This window comes from Malus domestica, chromosome 11, assembly GCF_042453785.1.
Source record: "Malus domestica chromosome 11, GDT2T_hap1".
Classification (NCBI taxonomy): domain Eukaryota; kingdom Viridiplantae; phylum Streptophyta; class Magnoliopsida; order Rosales; family Rosaceae; genus Malus; species Malus domestica.
Window position 1 is genome coordinate 32,713,691 of NC_091671.1, and position 27,779 is coordinate 32,741,469.

The following is a 27,779-nucleotide window of genomic DNA, read 5'->3' on the forward strand; positions in this document are numbered from 1 at the left end:
TTTTTTCTCCCTTTCTCCTTCCCATTTTAAAATTAAAATTATAATCATTTTCAAACACAAAGTATGGGGCATATGCTAGCAGGTATTTAGTGGTTCTATGTACATCCAAGTTCCGTTTCTGGACACCTAAAACAATTTAATAAAGTTCTAAAAACACCCTTCTTTTACTTTTTATAAATTTATTTTTCTATGGACCCATCCTAAAACTATGCAAGGCCTTTACTATTTATAAGAGTAAACGTGAAAAAAAATATCATTAAACCTTAGTACTGGTGTTGAAGTTGGGTACGAGTTTAAGGCGGTTTATGCTTTTGGGCTCATCTAGTGTGGTTAAGATCCAAGGCTTGAAGAATGTTGGATTTGGATCATGATCTAGTGTTCGATGAGGCCCTAGAAAAGAAGCGTCATTATACACCTAATCAATTCCTAACCACCACACTAAATATTCTGCACACCTTAGCCAACTAATCTTGTAAATGCAATTAAAAAATCCACACCTAATTTCCCCCATTTTCATACCATCATTAAGTACCCATACCCACCTCAACCCAATTAATTAATAATTCCCATTGCCTTTTCGCTTACGTTAATTAATTCCTTCAAGTTGATAAGACTCAACTGGTTTGCCCGTTACCGTGGGAACTTGTATTAGCCTTTTTTTTTTTTTTTGGAAACAACTTGTATTAGCATTTAGATTCGAACAAACTTTCATGTTTGGCTACTTGAAGAGAGATCAATTTTTAAATCACTTTATGATCGATTTACAGAATTTTATGTTTAAAATCAAAATTATTAATATTTTAAATTATTATGTAAAGATTATCTTTGTAAAAAAATGAATTCAAATAAAAGTCATTAAATGTAACAAATGGATAGACGGTTCATTATACTTTTACCGACTTCATTCGTATGTTTTTATACACTAAGCAATCTCATATTTCATTAATTTTTTACGAAGATTTATAAAATCAATTATTCCAATCATAAACATGAAATTTTGCAAAATGGCTCTTGTATTATGAATTGCTCCTCGTGGTTTGAGCAGCTTCTTTAGTTAATCACAAAATTTTAGTATTTATTTATTTTTATTAACGTTTGTTTTCTTTTGTGAGTACTTAGCGTTTGTTTTCTTCACAAGGTTTCTTCTAAGAAATCTCTACAAATGTTTTGTGAAATGCAACAATTATTAATTTACTTTGCTTGCAAGTACTAATAAATAAAATTACCAAAAAAGTTTGATATCTCTGTCTTTTTCTAATACGTACGTAGGGGAGTAGGCTAAACATAATCAAGATAATTTGATTCGAGTTTGTCTTTGGTGAGAAAGACGAAATCGAACCAAACAACTCTTACTTATAGGTGAAGACTAGAGAAGAGTATCACTAGACTAGAGTACTAAGTTGCTTAATATCACTCTTTAAATCAAAAGAAATAAAATTTTCGTATTGCTTGGAGCTTTGAGGTGATTCGTTACCCACCTATAGAACGTAATCAGTCCTACTAATATGAGAATTTAAGACCTCTAAATAAAAAATAAAAAATAATAATAATAATAATAAATCTCACACCTAATTATATTTCCTATAACTTATTGTTTGAATATGTTGCTTAGTTACACATCAACGCTACAAAACATAAAAATTTCTTAGATCCTAGCTTAACCTTAAAATAACTTAAATCCAAAGTATAATAAGGGAGAGGAATATTTGCCACACTAGAGAAATTGATGCCCAAGAAATAACCTAAACGCCAATTAACGGATGCGTCCCATTCAGCGACAGAAACGACATTATTTACCCAAACCCCACCCACCAACTCTCTCTCTCTCTCTCTCTCTCTCTCTCTCTCTCTCTCTCTCTATGTCGTCGTCGTCGTCACGGCGGAACGATTTATCGTTTTAAGCACGGCAGTTACGAAGCCCCTAAAATATCATCGCGGTCAGATAAATAGACACGTGGCGGGTTCAAAGGCCAATACGACACGTAGCTTAATGTCAAGAAAGCGACCCCTGGAACCGCTAATAAAACAACTACACGTGGTGGGTGCAGGCGAATTAACTGGAATGCGTGGCAGCAGATCATTTCCTCCCATCCGATTTATGTCTCACACCCTGGCAGAATTCCACTCTAAAATCACAGATGCACTGAGAGTCTCAGAGAGAGAGAGAGAGAGAGAGAGAGGAGCTCCCGGCGATTCTACAGAGAGAGATTTCTAACCGACGGACGAAAACACGCGACTTCAATCACCGGCTGTCTAATTGGATGCCAGGTATCGGATTCCGGTGAAGAAAGCATGGCCATCGTCGACAGCTACCACCACCAGCGGCACAAGTCGGCCTCCGACACGAAGCTCTTCACCCTCTGCCCCTTCTGGCAGTCGGGAGGCCAAACGTCGTCTTCTTCTTCCTCTTCCACGCAGAAACTCCACGGCTACGGATTCAAATCCAACCCCAAAACGGTGTCCTCCGTCGCGAGATCGCTTCTCCCTCCTCGCCGCCGACTCCGGCTCGACCCCGCCAACAAACTCTACTTCCCTTGTATGTCGCCGTTTCTCATTTGAACGCCCTCGCTGACTTTGCCATTTTGGTCAATTGGGTTTGAAGCTTTGACTTTTCGCTTGCTGTACCTGCATTGGTTATAAAGTGCTTTTAGAAAAAGCAGTTATTACTGTAGCTGACGAATTATGTTCTTGTGGGTTTAATTTTGTAGATGAACCTGGGAAACAGGTGAAAAGTGCGATCCGATTGAAGAACAGTAGCAGGTCACATGTAGCTTTTAAGGTGTTTTCTTATTCCTCTGTGACATCAAGCTTAAAAGTTATGTTGTTATAATTACTTGTATTTTAAGCAAGAATTTAGAATGCATTTATTTATTTCTTATGTGGGTTATGTTGCATTTATTTACATGCGTTACTTAAATTTATTTTGTTGTTCATTTTTTCCATGTGATTTTTATCAATTTTTGTATGTAGCTTCATTGACCCGTTGAATTGTTTTGTTTTGGCTCCTTTAGTTTCAAACTACTGCCCCGAAAAGCTGTTTTATGCGTCCTCCCGGAGGTATACTTGCTCCGGGAGAAAGCCTAATTGCGACCGGTAATGGCCTTGCACTTGCTCTGTTGCTACAAATAACAAATGTTTATGTTTTGGATGCTCCACTGGTGGATTATTTACTTATTTTTAACTTTAGATTTAATCATTGTTTTTATGTTTTTTTATTGACTATGGATTTGTCATATAGCCGACCCCACTTAGTGGGAAAAGACTTTGTTGTTGTTTGTTGTATTGACTATGGATTTGGCGATGGACAGTGTTTAGGTTTGTGGAGCAACCCGAGAAAAATGAGAAACAATTGGATCAGAAGACCAAGGTTAAGTTCAAGATTATGAGCCTCAAGGTGAACGCAGGAATCGAATATGCGCCTGAGCTGGTAATATAGTTCTCTTTCGCCGACTTACTGCTCATCGTCATAGCACGTTTTGTATTTTATGCCTACATTGACAGGATAATCGAGTGCTAGTTTCCAGTTGTTCATATTATGCTTATGCTACCCTTATTCAGCTTTTGTGGAATTTGATTTTGTAGCTTGCTTACATTTGTGTTCTTTGGTCGGAAATTATTATCGTCAGTTTTAGTGTTTTGTTGCTTTTAAGATCATACAGTTGATGATGTCCATCGGGGTCATCCAATAGAATTGGATCATACAATTGATGACCTTAGTTTTGTTTAACTGACCTGTTCTTTTCATCCAGTTTGATGAACAAAAGGATCAAGTGACTGTTGAGCGAATTTTGCGGGTTGTATTTTTGAATGCAGAGCACCCTAGTCCTGTAAGTTACTGTGACTTATTTAATGGGATTTGTGTTTCCATCTCGTAGAGAATACCTTCTTTCCAGCATTTGACATTGTGGTTTATAGGCTCTGGAAAAAGTGAACAGACAGTTGGCTGAAGCTGAGGCTGCACTTGAAGTGCGTAAGAAGCCTCCTGCAGACTCAGACCCTCCTCGGGATGTTGGGGAAGGCCTTGTAATAGACGAATGGGTATGAATTTCACCAATATAACATCTGATCCGTAGTACAATGGGTTAAACGTTTAGTCTTATGTGCTTATGCATAACATTTTGGTTTTTTTTTTTTTTTTTTTTCAGAAGGAGCGAAGGGAGAAATACTTGGCCCGGCAACAGGTTGAAGCAGTGGATTCGGTGTAAAAACTGTGATTACCTTTTTCTGTAAGTGCCTTTGGATTGGAAGGGAGCTTCTTTTGCTCATCAGTTTTCGGATAAATGGTGGGGAGGTTATCATAGTGTGAGGAAGTAGGTATTGTGAACTACTATGGAAAGTAGATGGCTCCGGGTTGAGCTGCCCTTTTGTAGATAATTGGTTTTGTTTTAGGATGAAAATAAGTGAACAACTCTATAGCAATCAGTGTGCTTGTGCTTGTATATTTTCAATGTTGAGGTACCCTAGTGTTCTTGGAAATTTGAATTCTCGTTCTTTGACAAGGTGATATTTTAAACTATCTTAATCTACGTGGATGAGGATTCGAGGATTTGAACATCGGTGGTAGAAGGTGGATGCCGTGGCCAACTGACCTATTGACCTACTTCTCATATGTACAATAAGAAATTTTATGGGTTTGAATGTTCAGCTTGTAGATTGTCCATCATCATCTTTCAAACCGGTAAGTTGTGATTCAAAGAATTAAATTCGAAAATCCGAAAAGAATATTTATAATCGTGAATGCAGATTTCTCTCCCATCTTCTAAATATCAAATCGCAGAAACAAGAAAGGAAAAACACAAACTGAAAGAAAAGAAAAAAAATGAGTAACCCTACTATGAACACATCCTGTATATAATTGCCCTCCGTATCAGTTGTCCGGCAGCTGAAAGTTCTGCAAACCAAAAATTTGATGGGAAGGGTTCTGAACGAAGAGGGCCATGCTACATTTGGCTGGATTGAAACCTTCCCACAAGGAGAAGTTGATGGTTCCGGAAATGGTCTTCTTTGCAGCAATGTCTTTGACAGTGCAGAGCTTTTCGAGTCGTCGGACGACGAAGTCGTTGGACAGGACACGTCCTTGGTTCTCTCCCTTGGGGCAGTCGGTGATCAGCCCGTTCTCGTACAGCGCCACCATCACATTGACACCGTAGTTGTCCACCTTTGACCTCAATGACCCTGTTAGGGATACTTGCATGGAGTCCGGCGATGGCCTTTGGAATGTTGCCTGTTCATCCATAACAAAACCAAGTTGCTAGTAATTATCCTTCACTATTTAGTAACTATTCTTAATTTTCATATATGCAATTGAAAACCAAAAAGTAGATTTCAGTTTTCAGTAATTTTCATTTTTTTTTAATTTGAAACTACTTACCAAACAAAATTCAATTTTCAGAAAAGTGAAAACAAAAATGAAATAGTTATCGAACATAGCCTTAATTTTGTGAACGACATTAGCCAAGTGTGACTAGCCACAAGAGATGAATTTACTCTAATAACCAAAATCCTTCTAATGGCAACATTTTTTAATGTCCAAATCTTAGTTTAGACTTGCGGATAATTACGTGACCTCTTGTTTAAATACATAGATTAGATTCAAAATTTAACAACGTAACGTTTCAGACATGACATAATGAAGGTTCTAAAAGACGCTAGGCGCTAGTCAGACGGCGGGCTGGGACTTGGCACCTAGGCGGTTAGGCGGGATCTAGGCGGGCGCCTAGGTGGACTAGGTGGATTTAATTTATATTTCATGTAAATAAATGTCTGTTTATACTTAAAATATATATGACTTCATCATAAACTACAAAATGGAATGACATATATATTATGAGCTATTAGAACATAATGAAAACATGGATAACAAGTATATAATGTGTGTTCCTTTTAAGTATTCAACAAGTCTCTTACAATTTATTGAAAAACTAAAATGCAAAATAAAAGTTATCTATTTTATATCTAAGTGAGTCACAACCGAGGCGGGTCTAGGCTGACTAGGCGAGTGCCTAGGCGGTTTAGACGGGTGTCTCAGTAGGTCTAGGCGTCATTTCTTAATTTTCAAATACCTATACATTAATCGGGATGGTAGCCAACCGCCTAACGCTTAGGCGGCGCTAGGCGGAAATTTTGAGAACACAAGACATAATATGTATCATAAAATAATTCAGATTCAAAGTTACAACATAACATCTTATATAAGAAAATATAGGCTTTTAAAAGACATAATTACTTAATCTACTTTAGTCTTTAGCTTTCTACAAAAGTTTGACACTGAAAGTTATCATCCGCCATTTGGGAAGTGTCAAAGTTGACATTGCATTTTAGGTGTACCAGAAGGTTGATGGGGTGTACATGTCATGTAATAATTCCTCTAAACTATTCCCACTTTGGAACGAGATAAGTATCGCAGTCATGCCTTAAGGTTAAAATATGATTAAATAAAGATAAAGGTAGTGATAGACCTTTGATCATATCAAGTTTTAAGACTAATACAACGAATCTAGATTAAATAATTAGGGTGACAATCATAGAATAAATGTAAGCACTTGCAAATATAATTGTAATAAAAAGCGTGTTATGCATTTGACTTGACAACATTCATCATTGCATCTCACGTTATTAATTTTTCCTTCCTTTCTTCTTTAACCTCTCCATCTCAAATTCAAATTCCCTCTCTTCCTATCATCTAAATTAATATAAAATACCGCTTATTTTTAAATATACAAAAATATATTTATTAGTGTTCTAAAAATTTCATTAACCTTCTTTACGAATGTAATTTTTTTAATTATAAAAAATTTAGAATATGAAATAAAAAATTTAGAGTGCAATGAGTGGAAAGTGTTATTGGCACTTCAAAAATCTCATTCTATACTCCTCACAAATGTATTTTTCTTTTCAAATATAGAAAGTTTGAAGTATAAAATAAGATTTTTGGAGTGCTAATAACAATTTTTTTTTAAATTTACAAAAACAATAACGAGAACAGATGAGAAATGCGAACCTGGAATGCGGGTGCAGGATATCTAGGTGCATCCTTGATCGAGGTTAGCAAGGCACCCTCATCATTGCCAACACATTGGGCCCTACCTTGAAGCACAATCTGGGGGGTGAACATGGTGTCCAGACCCAAGGCCTCGACATAGGCCTTCTGCCGTACAGTCCACTGGCTCGACCCATATGGGTCCTTCCAGCCCATGTAGTCCCAGTAGTCCACGTGGAACGCCAGCACCACCACAGGAGGCAGGTCCGTCCCATCAAAATCCCCTCTCCCAAGCCTCGACACCAGCAGCTCTGCCACCGGCGAGGTGCTGCAGCCCTGCGACGAGAACAGCTCCACCAGCACCGGCCCGCTCCTCTGCTGCTCCTCAGCGGAGACATGCGCTGTTGCCCCCGCAGCAGGCTTTTCATGGGACGTGCGGGATCCTCCTTTTGATCCAAAGCAAGCGAGGAGACCACGCGCCATAATATTATTTACGTCGTGTCTCGTCGCCTAACTGGTGTTGGTGGTGGCGGCGGCGGTGCGGCAGCGACAACGCAGATCAATAAATCAGCTCAAAAAAGAGAGAAAAGACCCAAAAAAAATAGTAAATGTAGGTTTTTGATGTGGGAATATAAGGAGAGATTGGAAGGGAGGAGAGTCGGTGGATGGTTGGGAGGGAAAGGTGGCCAAGAATATTTCTATAAATCTGTTGCTGTTTAATTAGGGGCGGTGTTGAATGCAATGGTGCCGTTTCAGACAAGTATGTGGTTGACACGTAGGTTGTCAGGGTTGGTTTGCATGTCGTTTGTGAAACAAATAATAAAAAGAGCAATTCCACCAGCCGCAGATGTGGTGGAAAAGCTGTCGTTTTAGCGTGAGGGTTTGATGGAAGTCGCAGACAACCTTCTGGCTACGTTTTTTGTGACCTTTTTAATTGGTTTTTACAGAAGACATGATCTAGGACAGCTGGTGTTTTCTAAAGCTTATTACAACAAAAAGAAAAGAAAAGAAAATAAGGGTCGGTGACCAAAGAAGTTGAAAAAACAACCGATTCTTATAGACACAGGATTGGACGGCAAAGCTTCTGGCTGACCCGCACTGTGTGAAATCTGGGTGTGATATTGTTGTTAGGTTTTCAGCGGCGGGGTCCAGATTCATTCGGAGGGCGGGCAAAGCTAAATTTGTTACAACGAAATCAAATGCTAAGCTTTTTAGCTGTCTATATAAAATTATATAATAGTAAACTTAAAAGTAGTAAGTATATGTAATAAAGTTATAATCCTGCATAAATCAAGTTTTAACTAGATTTAAATATAAAAAAACATTAAAAGTTGCAACTGCAGTAGAAATAAAACAGATATCATCAATTTTGTTCATAACAACTTATACTTAGAAAGAAGAGATACCTAATTGAAATTTCAATTATGAACTCTCACAATTCAAACAATATACAAATAAACTCGATCAAGGATAAGCATAAAATGGTCAAGAACTTACTAATTGATGAGAAGAATCAATAGACTTGGAGAGTAAAAAGAGGTGTTTGACTTTGTCTCTCCATACGTCTTTGTAGACGATTGGCCTTCTGGAAAAATGTGTGGCTTTTTGTTCTAGAATTCTAGCCTTTATAGCAACTCCAGCCTTGCTGGTTGCTCGGGCGTCAGGCGAGGAGAAAGGGCCCTCGGGCCGGTGGGAGCAAATCCAGCGGGGAAGGGCCCGAGTGAGAGTGGGAGGTCGAGCGAAGGGGGGGTGGGGAGTCGACGGGCCTGTGGCCCGAGGGTTTTGTAATTTTTTATTTTTTTTGTGTCAGAGAGAGAGAGAGAGATAGCTTTTGTAATTTTTTATTATTTAAACAAACATAAAAAACTATTATTTTTATTGCTTATTGCCAGGGGGAGGGTTCCAAGGGTGGAGATGTAAATAGCAATTACTGTTCATTAATGGTAATTACTATTCATTTAAGGCAGTTACTGTTCAATATGGTGGATTGAATAGTGGATTGACAGGGGAGAGGGCTCCATGGGTGGAGTTGCTCTTAGGAAACTAAAAGTTTTGGATTATTAGAAACTGGAATTTATAGCTGAAAAATTGTTAGGAAATTAAAATTTTAAACCATATTACATACACAATATGATGTGGTCATTGTAAACACGGAAATTTCCTGCGATGAACAAGACAAGAAACACGTGTACAAAATAATATTTGTATTGATGATTTAGGGGTTACAATCTCTTCTACAAATTTAGCCTCTGATTCTATCTTTGCAGTGGGTGAATTTGATGTTGGTGGTCCAAAGGGCCGTCGGGGCTTGATCTTGGGATAAACAGTTGTGCAAATTTGTTGACGTCGTGGATCCAAAGGGCCGTCGGGGCTTGATCTTGAATCAGCGGAAGTTCTTCAAGGGCCGTTGGGGCTTGATTTTGAATGAGGATTTGACGAAGAACGAAGAGAGCTATCTTGATCCTTCGGGATTTGCTTGGGAGCTTTTGAGTTTCAAAGCTTCCAGGTTGTGGTATGAGTTGAATTGGTTATGAATTGGTGTCCAAAATGAATGCCTTGGCCTCCTATTTATAGAAATCCAAAACTTGATTTTTTGGATTTAAATAATTAGATGAAATAAATCATTTCTGCCAGGTGTTGACACGTGTCCTGTTTGATGACTTTTCCGATTTATTTTGATTTTTCGTTTATTCACATGCTATGTGTAAAATTTATGTGACACATAAACATTAAAATTTTAATTATTGATCAACATTTATTTTACCAAAATTTCGATGTCTACAAATGCCCCCACTTCAAGGCGCGTCGTATACATGTGCTTGTCACGTGTAGAAGATGCGTTTTGAAGTCCCTTACTGCAGATGTTGATCCAAGGGCCGTTGAGGCTTGATCTTGAACTGGGTTGGTGATTTCTTCAAGGGCCGTTGGGGCTTGATCTTGAACTTTGTTTGAAATTTCTTCAAAGGCCGTTGAGGCTTAATCTTGGAAGAACGATGAACGAAGAACGAAGAACACTTTCTTCAAGGGTCGTCGAGGCTTGATCTTGAAGGTTGAAATTGGACCACAAGGAGCTTCATGTGGTAGACGATCTTTCGCTTTGGTAGTGGGTGAATCGGCACGTATTTTGTTGCGCTTATTGACTTGCCACAGCTTTGATCTTGAACTGGTTCGGAGGATTTTCTGGTTTCCTCCAATTGTTGACTTTCCACAGCTTATTCTTGAACTGGTTGGAGGATTTTTTGGTTTCCTCCAATTGTTGACTTTCCACAGGCTTATTCTTGAACTGGGTTGGAGGATTTTCTGGTTTCCTCCAATTGTTGACTTTCCACAGACCGTTGTGGTTATTGACTTTCCACAGGCCATTAGTTATTAAATTACCCGTAGGAAGTTCTTTCGCCTAGCAGCAGTGGTGGCAACCTTTTGCCTTTAAATGGTCCTTCAGAGCATCACTTTTCAGCCACTCATCCGTGTTTGGCAGCTTCAGTGTAAAGAGCCAACACCATATCAACTGTTTTGAAATATTTGCTGAGGAAATTCGAGATCCGTCAACAGTTGAAGATGAGTACTCGAGAGCAACGCTAGGTAAGCAACCAGGCAAAGGTTCCTGGCAATCAGTTCCTGATCGGACGTTTAATTTCAGGTTCCGACTGATTGCTTCCTTTCTCCTTGTTCTGCAGGCAAGAACAAGGGCAAAGGAAATGATAGGGAAAAAGCATGATATGAGATACCTTTGCTTTCAACCCCGATGATACGAGATACTTTTTCTTTTGAAGAAGTAGCGGATGATCAGCACATGTGTTTGTTGAGCTTGTCTCCACATGCTTCGATGCATCATTTTCATTCGCCTCTTCTGTTCTCCTGGCAGATGTGGTATCTTCTCTAGAAGCATAAGATGTTGAGATAATGGGTACTTCGATAGCAGTGCTAGGTGAGCAATCAGGAAAGATTCCAAGCAGTCGGTTCCTTACCAGGAGCTTGAGTGGAGGTTCCGACATATTGTTTTCTTTATCCTTGTCATCGTAATGAAGATGGAGGACAAAGAAAAGGATAGGGTGAAAGCATGCTATGAGATACTCTTGCTTTCAACCCTAGTGATATGAGATACCTTTGCTTTGATGTGGTTTGGCTGAAGAAGCGTTTCCAGGGAGGAAGAAAACTGAGTTTTGGTTGCAGATGCCTTCGGCAAAGAAGAAGAGTCAAGCTGGAGGTGTGTCTTGCTATAGATGATGGAGGTCGAATTATATGGTGAGCTCCCAACAGCAAGTGGCAGGGTGGATGTGCCTTGTCTCCCATGCTTTGTCGGCCAACCGTCGGGTAGGTGAGTATGATGGACTCCACACGTTTTTCAACTTTATCAGTGATCTCTGACAAAGTTGCACGCGATAGCCGAAAGCTGAAACTGCGTCTAAAAAGTGTTGACGGATTTTACGCAGGAAAATCCGGGTTTTGAAATTCGAAGAGCAGCATTTCTTTAATTTTTTTTTTTTTGAACAAGTGGTTGTGTTGCCTCTTCTTTTTAAAGAGGTGTCAATCATTTTCAACCTGCACGCTTTGAAGATTGCTCGCCTTTGAAAATCGTCCTTGCTGTATTTCTGAGAATTTTTACTCACTTCAACCCTTTTCTTTTACCATCTTTTTTTTTTAGAATGGCTAACCCATCTAACATTTGTTTAGATTTGAGTCTTAGCAGTGACGCAAGTGCACCGCGTCAGGGTAATATATGGCGCCCGTCCTTCTCATCTTCTAATGGCCCTCTTACAGTTGAAGACTCTGTAATGAGGGATGCAGCAACGGCTACAGTTGTAGCTAGAAACCTTATCACTCCTACAGATAATATGATACTTTCACAACGGTCTGATGAATTAGCTGTTCGAGAGTCCCAGGCTCTCAGTGTCAAGTGTGCGAACTCTGTTTCCAACATGAGCCAACGCTTACTTGTTCGAACTCGCCAGGTTGAATCATTGACAGCCGAGGTGGTAGTTCTTAATCAAGTGATCAGACAGCTGAAGTATGAGAATAGAGAATTGCATGTGCTTGCAAATAATTATTCGACGAGCATGAAGAGGAAGTTTGATCAGTTGCTGGACTCCAAAGGTTGGGTTTAAAGTGACAATCGGAGATTTGTGGATGTATTCCAGAGGGACCTTTTTCCTTCGTCATCTGAAGTTCGACCAGGTATTGAGGCTCCGAATAATCCATCCCCAATGCCTCTCTCTTCTAGGGTTCCGCCGAGCATTAAGGCTTCAAGTACTGAGGCTTCACATAAGTCGCCGAGTACTAAGGCTTCAAGTACTAAGGCTTCTCGTAAGTCGCCGAGTACTAAGGCTTCAAGTACTGAGGCTTCTCATAAGTGACATTTGTGAAGGCTTCTTTTTTTTTTTTTTTTTTTTTTTTTTTACGCATTTGTAATTTCTTAGAGATATCAATGGACATGCTTTATTTTACTCAGTATGTCGTGCTAAAACATATATCTGACTAAGATGTGTTACTCCTTTTTATTTTATTTAGATGGTACTTGATGCGCACTATTCTTTTACTCCCTATTTTTAGACGGAAATTCGTCGTCTTCCCCCTGCTTTCTTCCTTTCAATTATTCATACTTGCTAATAGTAGCATACACCATGACCTGTCTTTCTTGTTTTTTTTCTTTTTTTTGTCATCATTTCCTTTTGGATGGTGCCTGTCAATCACTTCTTTTCTTTGCTTTCAGTGGCTGGTCACCATTTGAAAACCTTTTCTTTTTTTTCTTTTTTTTTATTTTTTTTATTTTTTTTTATATATATGGTGCTTTGTAGGGATGGAACTCGACGGACGGTGAGCTGCAGTCGAGGCTTCATGACCGGCTAGTCGTTTGACGGCGGTTTATTGAAGTTCTTCGTCGTTGTTGTTTGTCACGGACGAAGAGAGGGCCTTTGGGTGTGAGTTGACAAACTTTGGTTTTGTCAATCACATTCAAAGGCAGTAGCCATGGCGGAGGTGCAGAAGAAGAAGCTCTACCACTACCGTTACTGAGCATAGCCACTGAGCACCACTACTGAGCATAGCCACAACATTTTTTTATTATTTGTTTATTTGTTTTTTTTTTATTTTTTTTATTTGCTGCCTTGCAGTGGACAAGACGGACGAGAAGCTGTAGGAGGCAAAAGATGGGGAGAAGGCAGAGAGGAGCCTGGTGGATGAAGATGGTGGCTTAGTGGCTGCGGAGGATTACGTGGGCAGCCATGGAAGAGCAAGGCCCTGTTGGTGCAGCTCCGGCTCAGGCAGCGGTTCAGGGTGGAGCGAAACATCGAGCACCACCACGATAGGGTATCAAATGACGACGCGTCGTTTATCCATGAGAAGCATACGGAGAGCACTAAGGCCATGCTTAATTACCACTCTGAGTTCCAGGAGTGCTCCTTGGAGGTAGTTGATGCGGTGTTATGAAAAAGGATGATGCAGAGCTTCGCGACTAAGCCGACGGCCGCCGTTCAGCCCACGTACAACCTATCATTCAAAACCCGTGAGCTGAGTCGGCACCGAGTCCAGTTACGACTCGTCACTCCCGACACCCCCCTTCGTCCTCCTCTTTCCCCTTGACTTGGTGAGAACCCGGAGTCCGCCATGGTCAAAGGCAAGCTCACACTTCTGGAAAAAGCCAGGTGTATTTTCTCGGTCCGGTCTGGCAGCCTGGTCGCGAGATTCGAAGACAGAGAGGAAGAAAATGGCGGGTCCGACTTGGTGTTCGAGTCGGGCGTGGATCTGTAGACGATTATGCCAAACGGGCTCGGGTTCGGATCCGGCAGAGAAAGAGATTGACGAAGACGATGAGGATTTTGATGATGAGAGGATGGATAGGGAATCGGGTTTGAAGGGGGACGACATTCATGCCGGCCCTCGGCAGCTTCTTCACCATCGGAACCGACGGCGATGCGGGTCCAAGGGTGCACATGTTCTTGGTCTTGGGCCTCTGATCCATTTTTTTTTCTGAATTTCTTCTTCTTCTTCTCTCTGTGGGTATTTGGAGGAGAAGTTGAGAGATGGACCGGCTGGGGATGGAAGAATAGTGAGAGGATGAACAGTTTGTGGCAGTGAAGTTGGTGGTGTGGGGAGAGAGAATGAGCGAGGATCAGGGCTGAGAGTGCGAAGGAATGTGGTGGATGCATGGATGTGGATGGGAACGGGTGTGAGGAGGCGAGTGTACTGGAGCTGGGCCCTGATTTGTAGGTGGGCTCGCTAGGGAGAAAGAGCTGAGAGAGATTTGGGCTTTGACAGCCGGGCCTGGGCCTGGAGTTTGGGCTGTTTTTTTTTTTTTTTTTTTTGTACAAAGAAATTGTAATAGCATCAAAACTTTTAATTAAATCTTTATTCCTTATTTTGGTGTGACTGAACTCAAATTTTGAATATTCGAGCTGCCTACGTACCCCTCCAAAGAAGAGATCAAGTCGTAACGTAGTTCAAATGCTTCTTTTTTTTCTGATGATTTTGCCGTACACAGTTTATGCTCTTGCGGGCCAGGAGCTTTGGTTGTGGCCTTTTAGGGGTAGTAGCGCTTCAAGAATCTTCCATTGATAGGGCCAATCTTCAAGCCGTCTTCTGCCATGATTAAGTAGGCGCCGTTGGTGTAAACCTCTTGTATTACGTATGGTCCATCCCACTTTGATGTGAACTTGCTTTTCGTCTTGTGAGTTGTGATGATAGGCCTACGCAATGCGAGGACAAGATCTCCAGTTTGGAAAGACCTTGGGCGGACCTTCTTGTTGAATGCCTTGGATAGCCGTGCTTGGTAGCATTCCAAGTGTTGTTGAGCTTCGAGCCTTCTTTCGTCTAGTGCTTCCAACTCTTGAAGGCGCAACTTTGCATTCTCCTTCTCAGTCAAGCCTTCTTGTATAGCCATTCTCAGTGAGGGGATTTGACTTTCGAGCGGTAGAACAGCTTCCACGCCATATACAAGAGAATAAGGCGTAGCTTGGGTAGGAGTCCTATGTGTCGTCCGATATGCCCAAAGTGCTTCGCTTATTCTTTCGTGCCAGTCTCTCTTTGTTCGGCCGATCACTTTCTTTAAGAGATTGCACAATGTTTTGTTGAATGCTTCTGCAAGACCGTTGGCCGGGGCATGATACATGGAAGACTTATGCTGCTTGAACTTGTATTTCTCACATAGCTCATCCACGAGTCGGTTGGAGAATTGCTTTCCGTTGTCAGTGATGATGTAGCGAGGCACCCCATATCGATGGATGATGTGCTCCTTAATGAAACGGACGACAGTTTCCTTCTTTACTTCCCTTAGTGGTATGGCTTCAGCCCATTTGGAGAAGTAATCTGTTGCAGCTAGGATGTAAGCTTCTCCTGCAGATGATTTTGGAGTAATTGGTCATACGACGTCCAATCCCCATGCATCGAATGGCCATGAAGCAGCTGTAGGGTGTAATGGCTCAGGTGGTTGGTGTATGAAGTTTGCATGGAATTGGCAGGCTTGGCACCTTTTGGCATATTCCAAGCAGTCTTTCACCATGCTTGGCCAGTAGTAGCCCATTCTTTTGAGCTGGAAATGTAACTTTGGTCCAGATTGATGCGCCCCGCATACGCCTGAGTGTGCTTCTTCCATGGCTTGATTAACTTCTTCCTCACCTAGGCATCTCAGAAGTACTCCTTCGAAAGAGCGTCGGTAGAGTGTTTCTTTGTAATAGAGGAAGCGAGGTGCTCGTCGACGTATTTCGGAGCGGTGTCTAGGATCATCTGGAAGTTTTCCATGCTCTAAGTAATCGATCAGCGGTTGTCTCCACTCTTCAACATCGACTGGAAGTACTGAGATGACATTTGTATCATCTAGTAGCATTTCAGTGACGAGGGGGATCACCCATCTTTGGCAGACTGGCACGTCTGCAGTTTCATCTTCTCCTAATGTCATGCTTGAGGCTAGGTTGGCAAGAGCGTCTGCCATTTGATTTTCTTTTCTTGGCACATGCTCTAGTGTCACAGTCTCAAACTCTTGTAGCAGTTGAGTTGCCAGCCGAAAGTATGGGATGAGATCATCTTTCTTCACCTCATATTCAGTTAAGAGTTGATTGATTATGAGCTTGGAGTCGCCAAATATCTCAAGGGCTGTGATTCCCATATTGATCGCCATTTGGAGTCCAATGATCAGTTCTTGGTACTCAGCGACATTGTTGGAGCATAATTCGCTTAGTTGAAAGGAATAAGGTAATATATGCCTTTGTGGCGACATGAATACTACTCCTGCCCCCGCTCCGTCTGCTCGTGCAGATCCGTCAAAGAACATCGTCCATGTCGGGAAGATGTCGATGTAGAACACTTCCTCGTCATGCAAGTCGTCTGAGATTTTCCAATCAGTTGGGATTGGGTGATCGGCAAGAAAGTCTGCCAGCGCTTGTCCCTTTACGGCTTTAGCTGGGACGTAGATGATCTCATATTGGTTAAGAAGCAACGCCCATTTAGCGAGTCGCCCTGTCAAGACGGGTTTGGACATGACGTATTTGACCGGGTCAGCTTTTACAACCAAGTGGATGGTGTACGCATGCATGTAATGCCTGAGTTTCTGGATGGCGAACACCAAGGCAAGGCACATCTTTTCTATTGGGGAGTAGTTCAACTCGGCGCCGGTGAGGGTTCGGCTGAGGTAGTAAAGCGCTCTTTCTTTCTGGGATTCATTCTCTTGCGCCAAGAGTGCTCCAATTGAACTTTCCTGAGCGGCGATGTACAATATGAGTGGTTTCCCGGGCACAGGCGCCCCCAAGACAGGTGGACTTGACAAATACTTTTTTATGCTTTCAAAAGCATTGTGGCATGCTTCGTCCCATACAAACGGAACATCCTTCTTCATGAGTCGACTGAACGGTTGACAACGCCCTGCAAGGTTAGAGATGAAACGTCTGATGAAGGCTAGCCGTCCTTGTAGACTTTTCAGCTCATGCAGGTTTCTTGGCTCAGGCATGCTTTGAATGGCCTTGATTTTTGATTGGTCCACTTCAATACCACGGTGCTTGACAATGAAGCCGAGGAACTTTCCAGAGGTGACGCCAAACGTACATTTTAACGGGTTCATCTTGAGGTTGTATTTTCGCAGCCTTTCGAACACTACTCGCAAATCCTTCAAGTGATCTGATCTTTTCTTTGTTTTGACCACCACATCGTCCACATAACATTCTACGTTCTTGTGTAGCATGTCATTGAAGATTTTCTGCATTGCTCGTTGATATGTAGCTCCAGCGTTCTTTAGACCAAAGGGCATCACCTTGTAACAGTAAATACCTTTTAGAGTGCGGAATGCTGTTAGTTCCTCGTCTTCGAGAGCCATACGAATTTGATTGTATCCAGAAGAGCCGTCCATGAATGACAGTGCCTCGTGGCCAGTGGTTGCGTCCACCATGATTTCGATGATTGGCAAGGGGAAGTCGTCATTCGGACAAGCGTCGTTGAGGTCCCGGAAGTCTACGCAAACACGTATTTGTCCAGATTTCTTAAGGACGATGACTTTGTTGGAGATCCACTTGGGGTATTGCACCTCTCGAATGAATCCTGCTTCGATTAGCTTGTCAATCTCTGCCTCGATTTGTGGAATGAGCTCGAATCGATATCGCCTTTGAGTTTGGTTTATTGGTCGTGTTCCAGGCTTGACTGCAAGATGATGCACATCGATGACAGGGTCAAGGCCGGGCATTTCTTTGTAAGTCCAGGCAAAGACGTCTTTGTACTCTGATAGCAGTTGGTAGTACTCATCTATCTCGTCTGTTCTTAGCAGTGCACTTACAAAGATAGGTTTTTGCTCCTTTTTTGTGCCCAAGTTAAGCTCCTTAAGATCGTCAACCGTGGCTTGCCCCCCATCCTCAAGTTGTGGTGGTGCAGCAGTGACATCTTCTTCAGGGGTCTCGTCTTCTTTGCCTTCTTGGATCGTGATGTGGAAGACATCTTGGACTTCCTCTTTAGTGTCGTCCTCTTGGGTTTGTTGGTATGCAGATTGTCCAGTATGGATGATGGTGCGCCTTCTTACTATCAGTGGTCCATTTGCGTCAACCTCCAAGATTGCTTGACGCTTCATCCTTGAAGGAATTGAGCTTCGAATATCGCCTTTTTCTACTAGCCTGTCGAGCTTTTCTTCCTTTGACGTTGTTTCCCTATTTCCAGAAAACTTCATGTTGTCTTCAAGTCTTTCCAAAGCTGACTGACGAGGAGGAGAGCTAGCCATGTTGCTTTGCTTATTAGGTTTTGACAACCTTTCAAAAATAGAGCTTCGGGAGGTTGGCCTGTTAAGCCTCTTGAAGACGGAGGTTCGGTTTTGACCACCAATGTGATCAAGGGCTGACGTTCTGGGTCTTGAACGATTCATCCTATCGAAGACTGGTGTTCGAGGGGTGGATTTAGGCTCCTCTTGATCTTGTTCAATGCTCACACTGATATGTTGAGTGCTAGCATTTTTCGCTTGGCTTGAAATCTTCACGGGTGCATTTGGTGTGAAGCCAAGTCCAGCTTTGTTGTTGTTAACTCCGTAACCATGCTTCTTCAACTTCTTTTGAGTCTCGGTGAGGTCACGTTCTTTATTGTTGACGGTGTTTGAAACCTTTTTTCCAGGATTCGAAGAAGAAGCGAAGTCGTACCCAGCTTTTGACATGAGTTTGTAGGCGTTCGGATCAAAACCTTCTTCAGTCCTCTTGGTTGGGAGAAAACTTGGTTCCGCTCTCTTTGGTAGAGCTTTTACGAAGCCTTGTGGTAATCTTGTAACCTTAGCGTTGCTTAGCTGTGTCAGAGGTAGAACTGCATTCGTCTTGAGCAACTTTACATTATCCATGTACCGTTGTGCATCGGCTTTGCTTGCTTCGGTTTCAAATGGGGATTGACCATTCTTTCTTCTTGACATCGGGATGTATCGGAAAACGGGTATGTTTAGTACATTTGAGGGCGTCCTACTCCCTTTGGTTGTTGCAGGTTTAGCAAGCTCATCATCGTTCTTGCTTGAAGACGACATGGCTTTTTCTTCTTGCTTCTTGGGCATGGCTTGCCACTCCTGCTTTTTAGGTGTTGCTTTACCCGTGGATTTGATCTCTTTTGGAAGAGCTTCGAGCACCATGTCTTCATCCATGTAGAACTTGGCGTCTGCGAAATGTGATCCGGCTTCGGTGAATGGTTTGGTGTCGCCATAGATCACCTTCACTCCTTCTCGGTAGAATTTCAAGCATTGGTGAAGGGTGGACGGTACTACTCCATTTACATGGATCCAAGGCCTTCCTAAAAGCAAGCCGTAGGAAGTTCTTGCATCAATCACGTGGAATATCGTGCTTGACTTGAGTTCATCAATAGTCATCTCCACTCGGATCATGCCCATCGCTTTTTGTCCTCCTTGATTAAAACCTTGGATTAATAGACGACTTAAGGACAGTTCATCCGCCTTGATGCCGATTGTAGTCATTGTTGACTTTGGCATGATGTTTATGGCTGATCCACCATCCACAAGCATGCGGTTGACTTTGTGCTCCCTTACGTACGCAGAGACGAAGAGAGGACGGTTGTGAGGCTTGGATCCTAGCAGCAAGTCTTCGTCGGTGAAATGGATTGCGTCCTCAATGGCACAGCATGTGGCACATTCATGTGGTCGAAGCTTCAAGCCTTCGTTCTTGCTTTCTTGCACTTCGTGGTCATTAGGACTTTCCAAGACCGCTGCTAATGCTATTCGCATCTTCTTTGGTAATCGTAGCGCTTCCTCAATGCTAAAGTGTGTTGGCAGACCTTCTTCGAGAGTGAGAGTTTTTTCTCCCTCAGTGGTGATATCTTTGCCTTTTGAAGGTTCTTCTATTTCTACTTCGACCATGTGGCATGCAGCGATAGTGCACTGTTGGAAGAAGTCATTCGGGAAGTACTCGTGCAATGAGATAGGAATGCGTGGCTCTTGCTCCATAGGGTCCCCAGCATACATTGTCTTATCAACTTTTACGTTTCTTTTGGGCTTCCTACTGTTGCGGCGATGGTACTTTCTCACTTGTTCCACCTTTTGTCTTGTGGCTTGTGGTTTTGGTTTCCTTGTTTTTTTGTAGGTCACCAATGTCCATCCTTCTTCATCATCGGTATGTGCATCTTGTTCGTTTGCCCCCAGCGATGGTTGCGCAAAAGGTATCGTGCAACTTGAGCATTGAAAGGAATTGTCAGGTACTGCTTGGAGAGGCACGGGATCGAAAGATCCAAATGCAATTGTAGTAGTATGTGTCGCGGCTGTGTCTTCGAGGTCGAGCTCGATTCGCCCTTGTTGTGCTAGCTTCATGATGAGCTCTTTGAGGACAAAGCATTTACCCACATAATGGCTCACGATTCGATGGTACTTGCAGTATTTAGGATCGTTTATGCGATTCATTTCTTCAGGCCGCTTGCATTCGGGTAGCTTGATTACCTTATTTTCTAGCAAGTCGTCTAACATTGCATCCATGTCTGAGTCAGGAAAAGGGTATACCTTCTGCTCCAATTCCCTCAAGGTACTTTTGTACCTTTCTTGGGTGCGAGGAGGCTCACTTTTCTTTATCTCCTTTGCTTTGGTTTTGGAGGAGATCTTGATAGGCGCGGATGCGGTCTTGACGGCAGCAGTGCTGACGGTGAACGCTTCATTGGGGGGTTTCTTCCCAGTCTTGTCTACATTTGAGGAGAACACCTTATCCTTCTTGAAGTCGGTGATCGGCTCTTTCTTCCCGTGATGGGCAATACTTAGCTCCATGTCATGGGTACGGGTGGCTAACTCTTCAAATGTCCGTGGTTTGATGCCTTGAAGGATATAGTGTAACCCCCATTGCATGCCTTGGACGCACATCTCAATCAAAGAGATCTCCGATAGCCTGTCCTTGCAATCGAGGCTCAGATTTCGCCATCGGTTGATGTAGTCCACGACTGGCTCATCCCTCCATTGCTTCGTGCTTGTCAGCTCTAACATGCTCACGGTGCGGCGGGTGCTGTAGAAGCGGTTGAGGAATTCCCTTTCCAACTGTTCCCAACTGTTGATGGATTCGGGATCCAGGTCTGTGTACCACTCAAAGGCATTTCCTTTTAACGAGCGCACAAACTGCTTGGCGAGGTAATCTCCTTCCGTCCCTGCATTGTTGCAGGTTTCGACGAAATGTGCGACATGTTGCTTCGAGTTTCCTTTTCCATCAAACTACATGAACTTTGGTGGTTGATAACCCCTTGGCATCTTTAGGGCATCAATCTTCTTGGAGTAGGGCTTTGAGTAGAATGATGAGGTATGTGAGCTCCCTTCGTACTGCGTCTTGATGGTGCTGGCGATCATCTCTTGCAGTTGTTGGATAGAAAGAGATCACATGAGTGCCTCTGCTTGGCCTGGCTCCGGCTTCACATCGATTTTCTCCACCGGAGGCTCTTCATCCTCGTCGTTTTCCTTCTTTACTGAACCATCCCCTTGCTCGATTTTCACGTCGGGCTTTACATCTAGTTGATTGACTAGTGCGGCGATTTGCTGGTCTTTTTCTTCCACAATCCGTGTTAGCCTTGCGATTGTTTCATTCATATGAGCCAGCTGCTCATCGATTGAAGTCGCTCCAGTAGTCATGACTTGCATGGCTGAGTTGCCACTTGTGTCGGCATCGGAAAGCATGAAACCAGAGTACTTCCTTGGGCTTTCCTTCTTTGGCGCCTTTAGCGAAGCCAGGGTGATCAAAGGTTCATGCCTCAGGTGCTCTTGTTCCTTCGGCGGAGTTGATGCAGGGGTGGAAGATGCGGTAGAAAGAGCTCTTGCCTTGCTTCGAGTTATGACGCCCGAAGTAACACCGCCTACGGTGATAACGTTCTTGTTCCTTGCATTGGCTGCGAGAACAACTTGAGCTTTCTTTGATGCCATTTGTGCTTTTTGCTGATTCAAAGATAGAGATGAGAGGTAGAGATGATCCCACCGGGCGTGCCAAATTTGTAAACACGGAATTTCCTGCGATGAACGAGACAAGAAACACGTGTACAAAATAATATTTGTATTGATGATTTAGGGGTTACAATCTCTTCTACAAATTTAGCCTCTGATTCTATCTTTGCAATGGATGGATTTGATGTTGTTGGTCCAAAGGGCCGTCGGGGCTTGATCTTGGAATGAACAGTTGTGCAAATTCATTGACGTCGTGGATCCAAAGGGCCGTCGGGGCTTAATCTAGGGATGAACGAGTGATGAACGATGGACACTTTCTTCAAGGGCCGTCGGGGCTTGATCTTGAATTGATGGAAGTTCTTCAAGGGCCGTTGGGGCTTGATCTTGAAGGTTGAGTTGACGAAGAACGAAGAGGGCTTTCTTGATTCTTCGGGATTTGCTTAGGAGCTTTGGAGTTTCAAAGCTTCAAGGTTTTGGTGTGAGGTGAATTGGTTATGAATTGGTGTCCAAAATGAATGCCTTGGCCTCCTATTTATAGAAATCCAAAACTTGATTTTTTGGATTTAAATAATTAGATGAAATAAATCATTTCTGCCAGGTGTTGACACGTGTCCTGTTTGATGACTTTGATTTATTTTGATTTTTCGTTTATTCACATGCTATCTGTAAAATTTATGTGACACATAAACATTGAAATTTTAATTATTGATCAACATTTATTTTACCGAAATTTCGATGTCTACAGTCATTGATCGAATTTCTTTTTAATATTATATTATACTACAAAATATAATTAAAATTTTTAATCTCTTTAACATTAGCTCCCGCTTGTATGAAAATTGAAATTGACATTTGACAACCGCATGTTAATCGTTAAAGGCAAAACTCAAAAAGTCACCCCCTAGGCAATAGCCTCCAAAACTTTCATATCAAATCAATAATATAAATATTCTTTATTTCTAGGATAGGAAATGCGTGTGATATTTATTTAATGAATAAAATAATCAATGTTGAAAGTTTTAAATATTCACCGTGTGGGGGTATGAAAGTTATAATTTAATACTGTTTGTACCATACTTGACCAATCTCGAAACTACTGAGCACCGGTCAACGTTATACCATCAAGGACCCAGAAGAGTTTTCCTCTAACCAGGAGGCCAATCACAGCGCGACACGTGTCGACATCAGAAACCAATTATAGCGTGACACGTGTCAACATCAGAAGCCAATCACAGCACGACACGTGTCAATGTCACAATGAAACTAGAAACTCTCTTCTATAAATAGAGATCATTCTCTCACAATATTTCCTAATGTCATTTGTACTAAATCATTCACTAGTACTCACTAAAGGAGAGCTTGAACCTATGTACTTGTGTAAACCCTTCACAATTAATGAGAACTCCTCTACTCCGTGGATGTAGCCAATCTGGGTGAACCATGTACATCTGGTGTTTGCTCCCCTGTCCCTGTCCATTTACATACTTATCCACACTAATGACCGGAGCAATCTAACGAAGGTCATAAACTTAATACTTTCTGTTGTACCAAAGTCCTTGCTGATTTTATGCATCAACATTTGGCGCCATCTGTGGGACGACACTTATTCCCACTCTCTTCAGCTTTGTCAAGCTAGTTTCCACCATTCGTACACTCTCTTTTGACAAGGCATCTCTCTCCAACATGGGGAGCGAAGGAAGCCACAACACACAGAATGACACCCATTTTGCACCTAGTGCGAAGCAACGAAAGAATGAAGGAAAGAAGGTTGCTCTTCAAGCTAAAGTCGATGAGCTAGAACCTCAGAACAACAAGATAGCAATGAAGAATGAGGTCTTCTAAGAGCAGTATGAAAAGCTCTTTGAGACGCTCCACGAAACTAGGCGTACTCAAACACGCGAGCTCGTTGCCCCTGTAGACATCAACTATCATCTGGGTGCCCTTAACACGGAGGGTCACCTTCCTTCGTCATGGGTATCATTGATGGGGAGCGAGCTAATCATCAAAACATTGATCAACATGAGACTTCTCTCAACCCAGCTGCTTCGACCCGAAGCAGGAGAAGTGGAGGAAGACACCTCCTTGCATAAGGGTTAGAAGGATCGAAAGCCGTTTATTGTGACTGCCAAGACTTCCTAAAGCAACATCGAAAGAATCCCCTCCACATATGCTCGAAGATTAATGACCCAAGGGTTTCTGAAAGACTCGGTCCCCTACCACGACCTAGGCCAGCTGCCAATCTAGGGAAGGAACGACAGGTCCTAAAGGAACATGAAGGTACAAGGGACTCTGAGGTATTCCGACAGACTCGCCCTATAAGTCAGTACAGCGAGTCCAAGGAAAAATCACACACCATTGCTCAAACTTTCCTACTTCCAAGAGGCGATAGAGACTTACGAAAGAAAATCCCAGTGGTACATGACTCCACACAGGACCCCCTTGTCCTACAGCTCATTGAGGAAGTAAACAAGTTGAAGGCCGAACGTCAGGCCGAGATACCTGATTGGAACCAACCCAGGCCTGGCCCTCTCACAAGAAGGATCTTTGACACCTATTTCAAGCGAAGACAAAACAAAAGCTTGGTTTACAACTCTATATTGGAATGGAGGACCCAATTGAACACTTTAACCTCTTTGAGTCCACCATGGCATATCGGATGCACACCGATGAAAAGCGATGTCTTCTCTTCCCCTCCACCCTCTCTGGCGAAGCTCTAAACTGGTATTGCTATCTTCCACCTGAGACAGTAGACTCATTTAAGGAACTGAGGAAACTGTTTGTCTCTCAACACATCTTCCAGACCGATCGTTTGCATTCTGCAGATGACTTGTACATTATTCGCCAGAAGCCAGACGAGTCACTACGAGAGTATGCCGGTTGTTTCAGCCATGAGTATTCTCGCTGCGCTGAGGCAGATGACAAGACTGCCCTCAAGGCCTTCACGGCAGGCCTACGTGATTGTTTCTTTAAGTACATGATCAATGCCAACACTTGGAAGACTTACTCTGAGGTGATGGCACAGGCTTACAACCATGCCTCCGCCGAGGCAAGGACATATCAAGGGAAACCCCCACAACCACCCCTTATCAGCAAGTAGGGAGTGGAAGCTAGATCCAACCAAATGAGAAGACTTCGACCTTCCAAACGGCAGCGGTGCCTCCCCCTGCCTTACTTAATAATTTGTCAAGTCAACAGACATATCAATCTCAGGGCAAAAGGAAAGATTTCCATCCTCACCAGTCTTATTTTAGTAAAATGAGTAAGGGACACTACTGCGATAACCAAGGGTATCGCCATGATAATCCCTGACCCCAGACAGTCAACACAGTGGGTCAAGAACGTGTCAGGACAGCCCCTACCCCGAGGTATGAGGCATACACATCTTTCAACGCCACATGCGTGGCCATTTACCCCAGCATAACATACTTGATACCGAAGCTAAAGCCGAGGCACCCGAATTACAAGCCCACAAAGAACACGGGCACGTTTTGCTGCTACCACGAGCATAACAGTCATGACGGCAAGAAGTGTATCACCCTTCGTGATCATATTGAAGCTTTGGCACGTGAAGGAAAAATTGATCAATTCCTCTTTCACCTTGCAAGGGGTAACCGTAACCAACGTCAGGTGAATGTGATATATTCCATAAGTGGTGGCACACCCATATCTAAATTTTCCAACAGGGCCATGAAAAATAGTTAACGAGCTTTAAGGTCTGGTCACCAAGTGTTTTACGTGGAAGACATCAGGGGAGGTAAGTATCAAAAGCCTAACTGGGATCCAATATGTTTCTACCCTGGGGAAGAAAGAGGTATCATCTACCCTCACAACGACCCACTGATCGTGGAAGCTCACATAGCCAACTTTGAAGTACGACGAATCCTGGTAGACACGGGGGCTTCGGTCAATATCATGTTTGCTGAAGCTTTCAGGGCATTTAATGTAGCTGAACACTTGCTCGATCGCTCGATTTCCCATCTGATAAGCTTCTTTGGTGATATCGTGCAACCTTTAGGGAGTATACACTTACCTTTCACCATTGGTACAAGCCCTTACACAGCTACTATTACCACTAACTTCCTGGTGGTTGATTGCCTAACGGCATACAATGTCATCTTCAGACGCACAAGTATCAATGATCTCAAGGCCACGGTATCCACACATATGTTGTTGATGAAATTTTCAACCCCCTATGGCAATGGTTACATCAGAGGAGATCAACTTAGTGCATGGTTATGTTACAACACTTCGGTCAAGTAACAACACCTGCCTGTGCCCAAGGAAACCTTTTCTATACATGACCAAGTCATAAAGACCAGCCCGGACGAAGCCAACTTGGATCGTCATGGTGGTAACAGTCAACCCGAAGATCATCGAGATGACTCTTTCACCCAGCAAGCACAACCCGCTGAAGAGCTGGAGAAGGTTTCTTTATCAAAAGATTATCCAGATCGCATAGTGAAGATCGGCACCACCTTGTCACTACCCATTCGGTTGGCATTGATCTCTTTTTTGCAAGAGAACACTGAGGTTTTCGCCTGGTCATACGAGGACATGCCAGGCATCTATCTCGATATCATATGTCATTGCTTGAGTATTGACCCCAAGACCAAGCCAGTGAGACAGAAGCGAAAATCTTATGACGCTGAACTATACGAAACAATGAAGGCAGAAGTTGAAAAACTCAAAGGCATAGGCTTCGTCCGTGAAGTCAATTACCCAACATGGGTAGCAAATGTGGTCCTTGTTAAGAAAAATCCGACCAAAGAAAGTCTCATGCTCTAAAAGGTCTTGTGGAGAATGTGTGTCAACTACACCGACTTAAACAGAGGATGCCCGAATGATAGCTTTCCTCTTCCTTTCATTGACAAACTTATTGACTCTACGGTAGGGTGTGAACTCCTGAGCTTCATGGATGCTTACTTAGGATACAACCAAATCCTCATGAACCCTCAGGACTAAGAACACACAACCTTCACTACTGACAGGGGACTATATTGCTATAAAGTCATGCCCTTCGGCCTAAAGAATGCAGGAGCGACTTATCAGAGATTAGTCAATTCAATGTTCGCAGAACAGATTGGAAAGAGCATGGAAGTTTACGTTGATGATGAGCAAACATGCTGACCAACACATCGCTAACCTATCTGAAACTTTCACCATTCTGAAAAGGTATCGAATAAGGTTGAACCCCAACAAATGTGCCTTCGGCGTAGGCTCTGGTAAATTCTTAGGCTTCATGATAAGCCAACAAGGCATTGAGGCTAATCCTGAGAAGATCAAAGCAATCCTCGACATGAAGGAACCGATAACTTCAAAAGATATCCAGAGCCTTACTGGCAAGGTGGCAGTCTTAATTAGGTTCATCTCTAAGGCCACAGATAGATGTGCTCCCTTTTTCAAAGCACTTAAGGGAAGTAAGAAGTACATTACATAGATTGATGAATGTGCCGAGGCATTCAAGAACCTCAAAGACTATATGAGTAAAGCCCCTCTGCTCTCTAAACCTGAGGTTGGTGACACTCTCATTATCTATCTGTCGGTATCAGCTTCAGTAGTAAGTTCCGTTGTCATTCGAAAGGATGGTAATGTCAAACGGCATGTCTACTATGCTAGCAAGGCCTTACAAGATGCAGAGACACGATATTCCAACATTGAGAAATTAGCTCTAGCATTGGTCATGTCTGCTCGAAAACTTCGCCCTTACTTCCAAGCACACTCCATCATCGTGCTTACCAATCATCCTCTTCGACATATACTCCAAAGTCCTGACATTTCGGGGCAAATGATAAAATGGGCAATAACATTGGGTGAGTTTGACATCTTCTATGTTACACCCACCTTTAATTTAAATTGTATTTTCACTAAGTTTGAGTTTATCTTGCTTTTAAAATGGTTTTTAGATCTTAAATGGTGTGCCCAAAGGGCCCACCCCCTGTTTTGTCCCCCGGTTCC

General features: G+C 42.7%; 2 protein-coding genes across 2 annotated transcripts; one reads left to right on the top strand and one right to left on the bottom strand.

Annotated features, from left to right (window-relative positions):
• Positions 1-1,769: 1,769 nt before the first annotated feature.
• LOC103448603 (vesicle-associated protein 4-1-like) lies at positions 1,770-4,476 on the top strand. The gene is made up of 7 exons (XM_008387869.4): positions 1,770-2,536; positions 2,709-2,779; positions 3,012-3,093; positions 3,309-3,427; positions 3,750-3,827; positions 3,916-4,038; positions 4,146-4,476. The coding sequence occupies exons 1-7, from the start codon at positions 2,293-2,295 to the stop codon at positions 4,203-4,205; spliced, it is 777 nt and encodes a 258-aa protein (XP_008386091.1). The 5' UTR covers positions 1,770-2,292; the 3' UTR covers positions 4,206-4,476.
• Positions 4,477-4,698: 222 nt separating this feature from the next.
• On the bottom strand, positions 4,699-8,241 carry LOC103448604 (uncharacterized). Its single transcript, XM_008387870.4, has 2 exons — positions 7,001-8,241; positions 4,699-5,224 (listed from the first exon to the last, which is right to left on the bottom strand). Exons 1-2 carry the CDS (start codon positions 7,460-7,462, stop codon positions 4,868-4,870), a joined length of 819 nt encoding a protein of 272 aa, XP_008386092.2. The 5' UTR covers positions 7,463-8,241; the 3' UTR covers positions 4,699-4,867.
• Positions 8,242-27,779: the final 19,538 nt, after the last annotated feature.

Excerpts from the sequence above, each read along its gene's own strand:
- LOC103448603 (XM_008387869.4), top strand. The coding sequence starts at position 2,293 with ATGGCCATCGTCGACAGCTACCACCACCAGCGGCACAAGTCGGCCTCC. Across the intron at positions 3,428-3,749 it reads TCGAATATGCGCCTGAGCTG|TTTGATGAACAAAAGGATCA; the intron begins GTAATATAGTTC and ends CTTTTCATCCAG. Across the intron at positions 3,828-3,915 it reads ATGCAGAGCACCCTAGTCCT|GCTCTGGAAAAAGTGAACAG; the intron begins GTAAGTTACTGT and ends TGTGGTTTATAG.
- LOC103448604 (XM_008387870.4), bottom strand. The coding sequence starts at position 7,462 with ATGGCGCGTGGTCTCCTCGCTTGCTTTGGATCAAAAGGAGGATCCCGC. Across the intron at positions 5,225-7,000 it reads ATCCTGCACCCGCATTCCAG|GCAACATTCCAAAGGCCATC; the intron begins GTTCGCATTTCT and ends ATGGATGAACAG.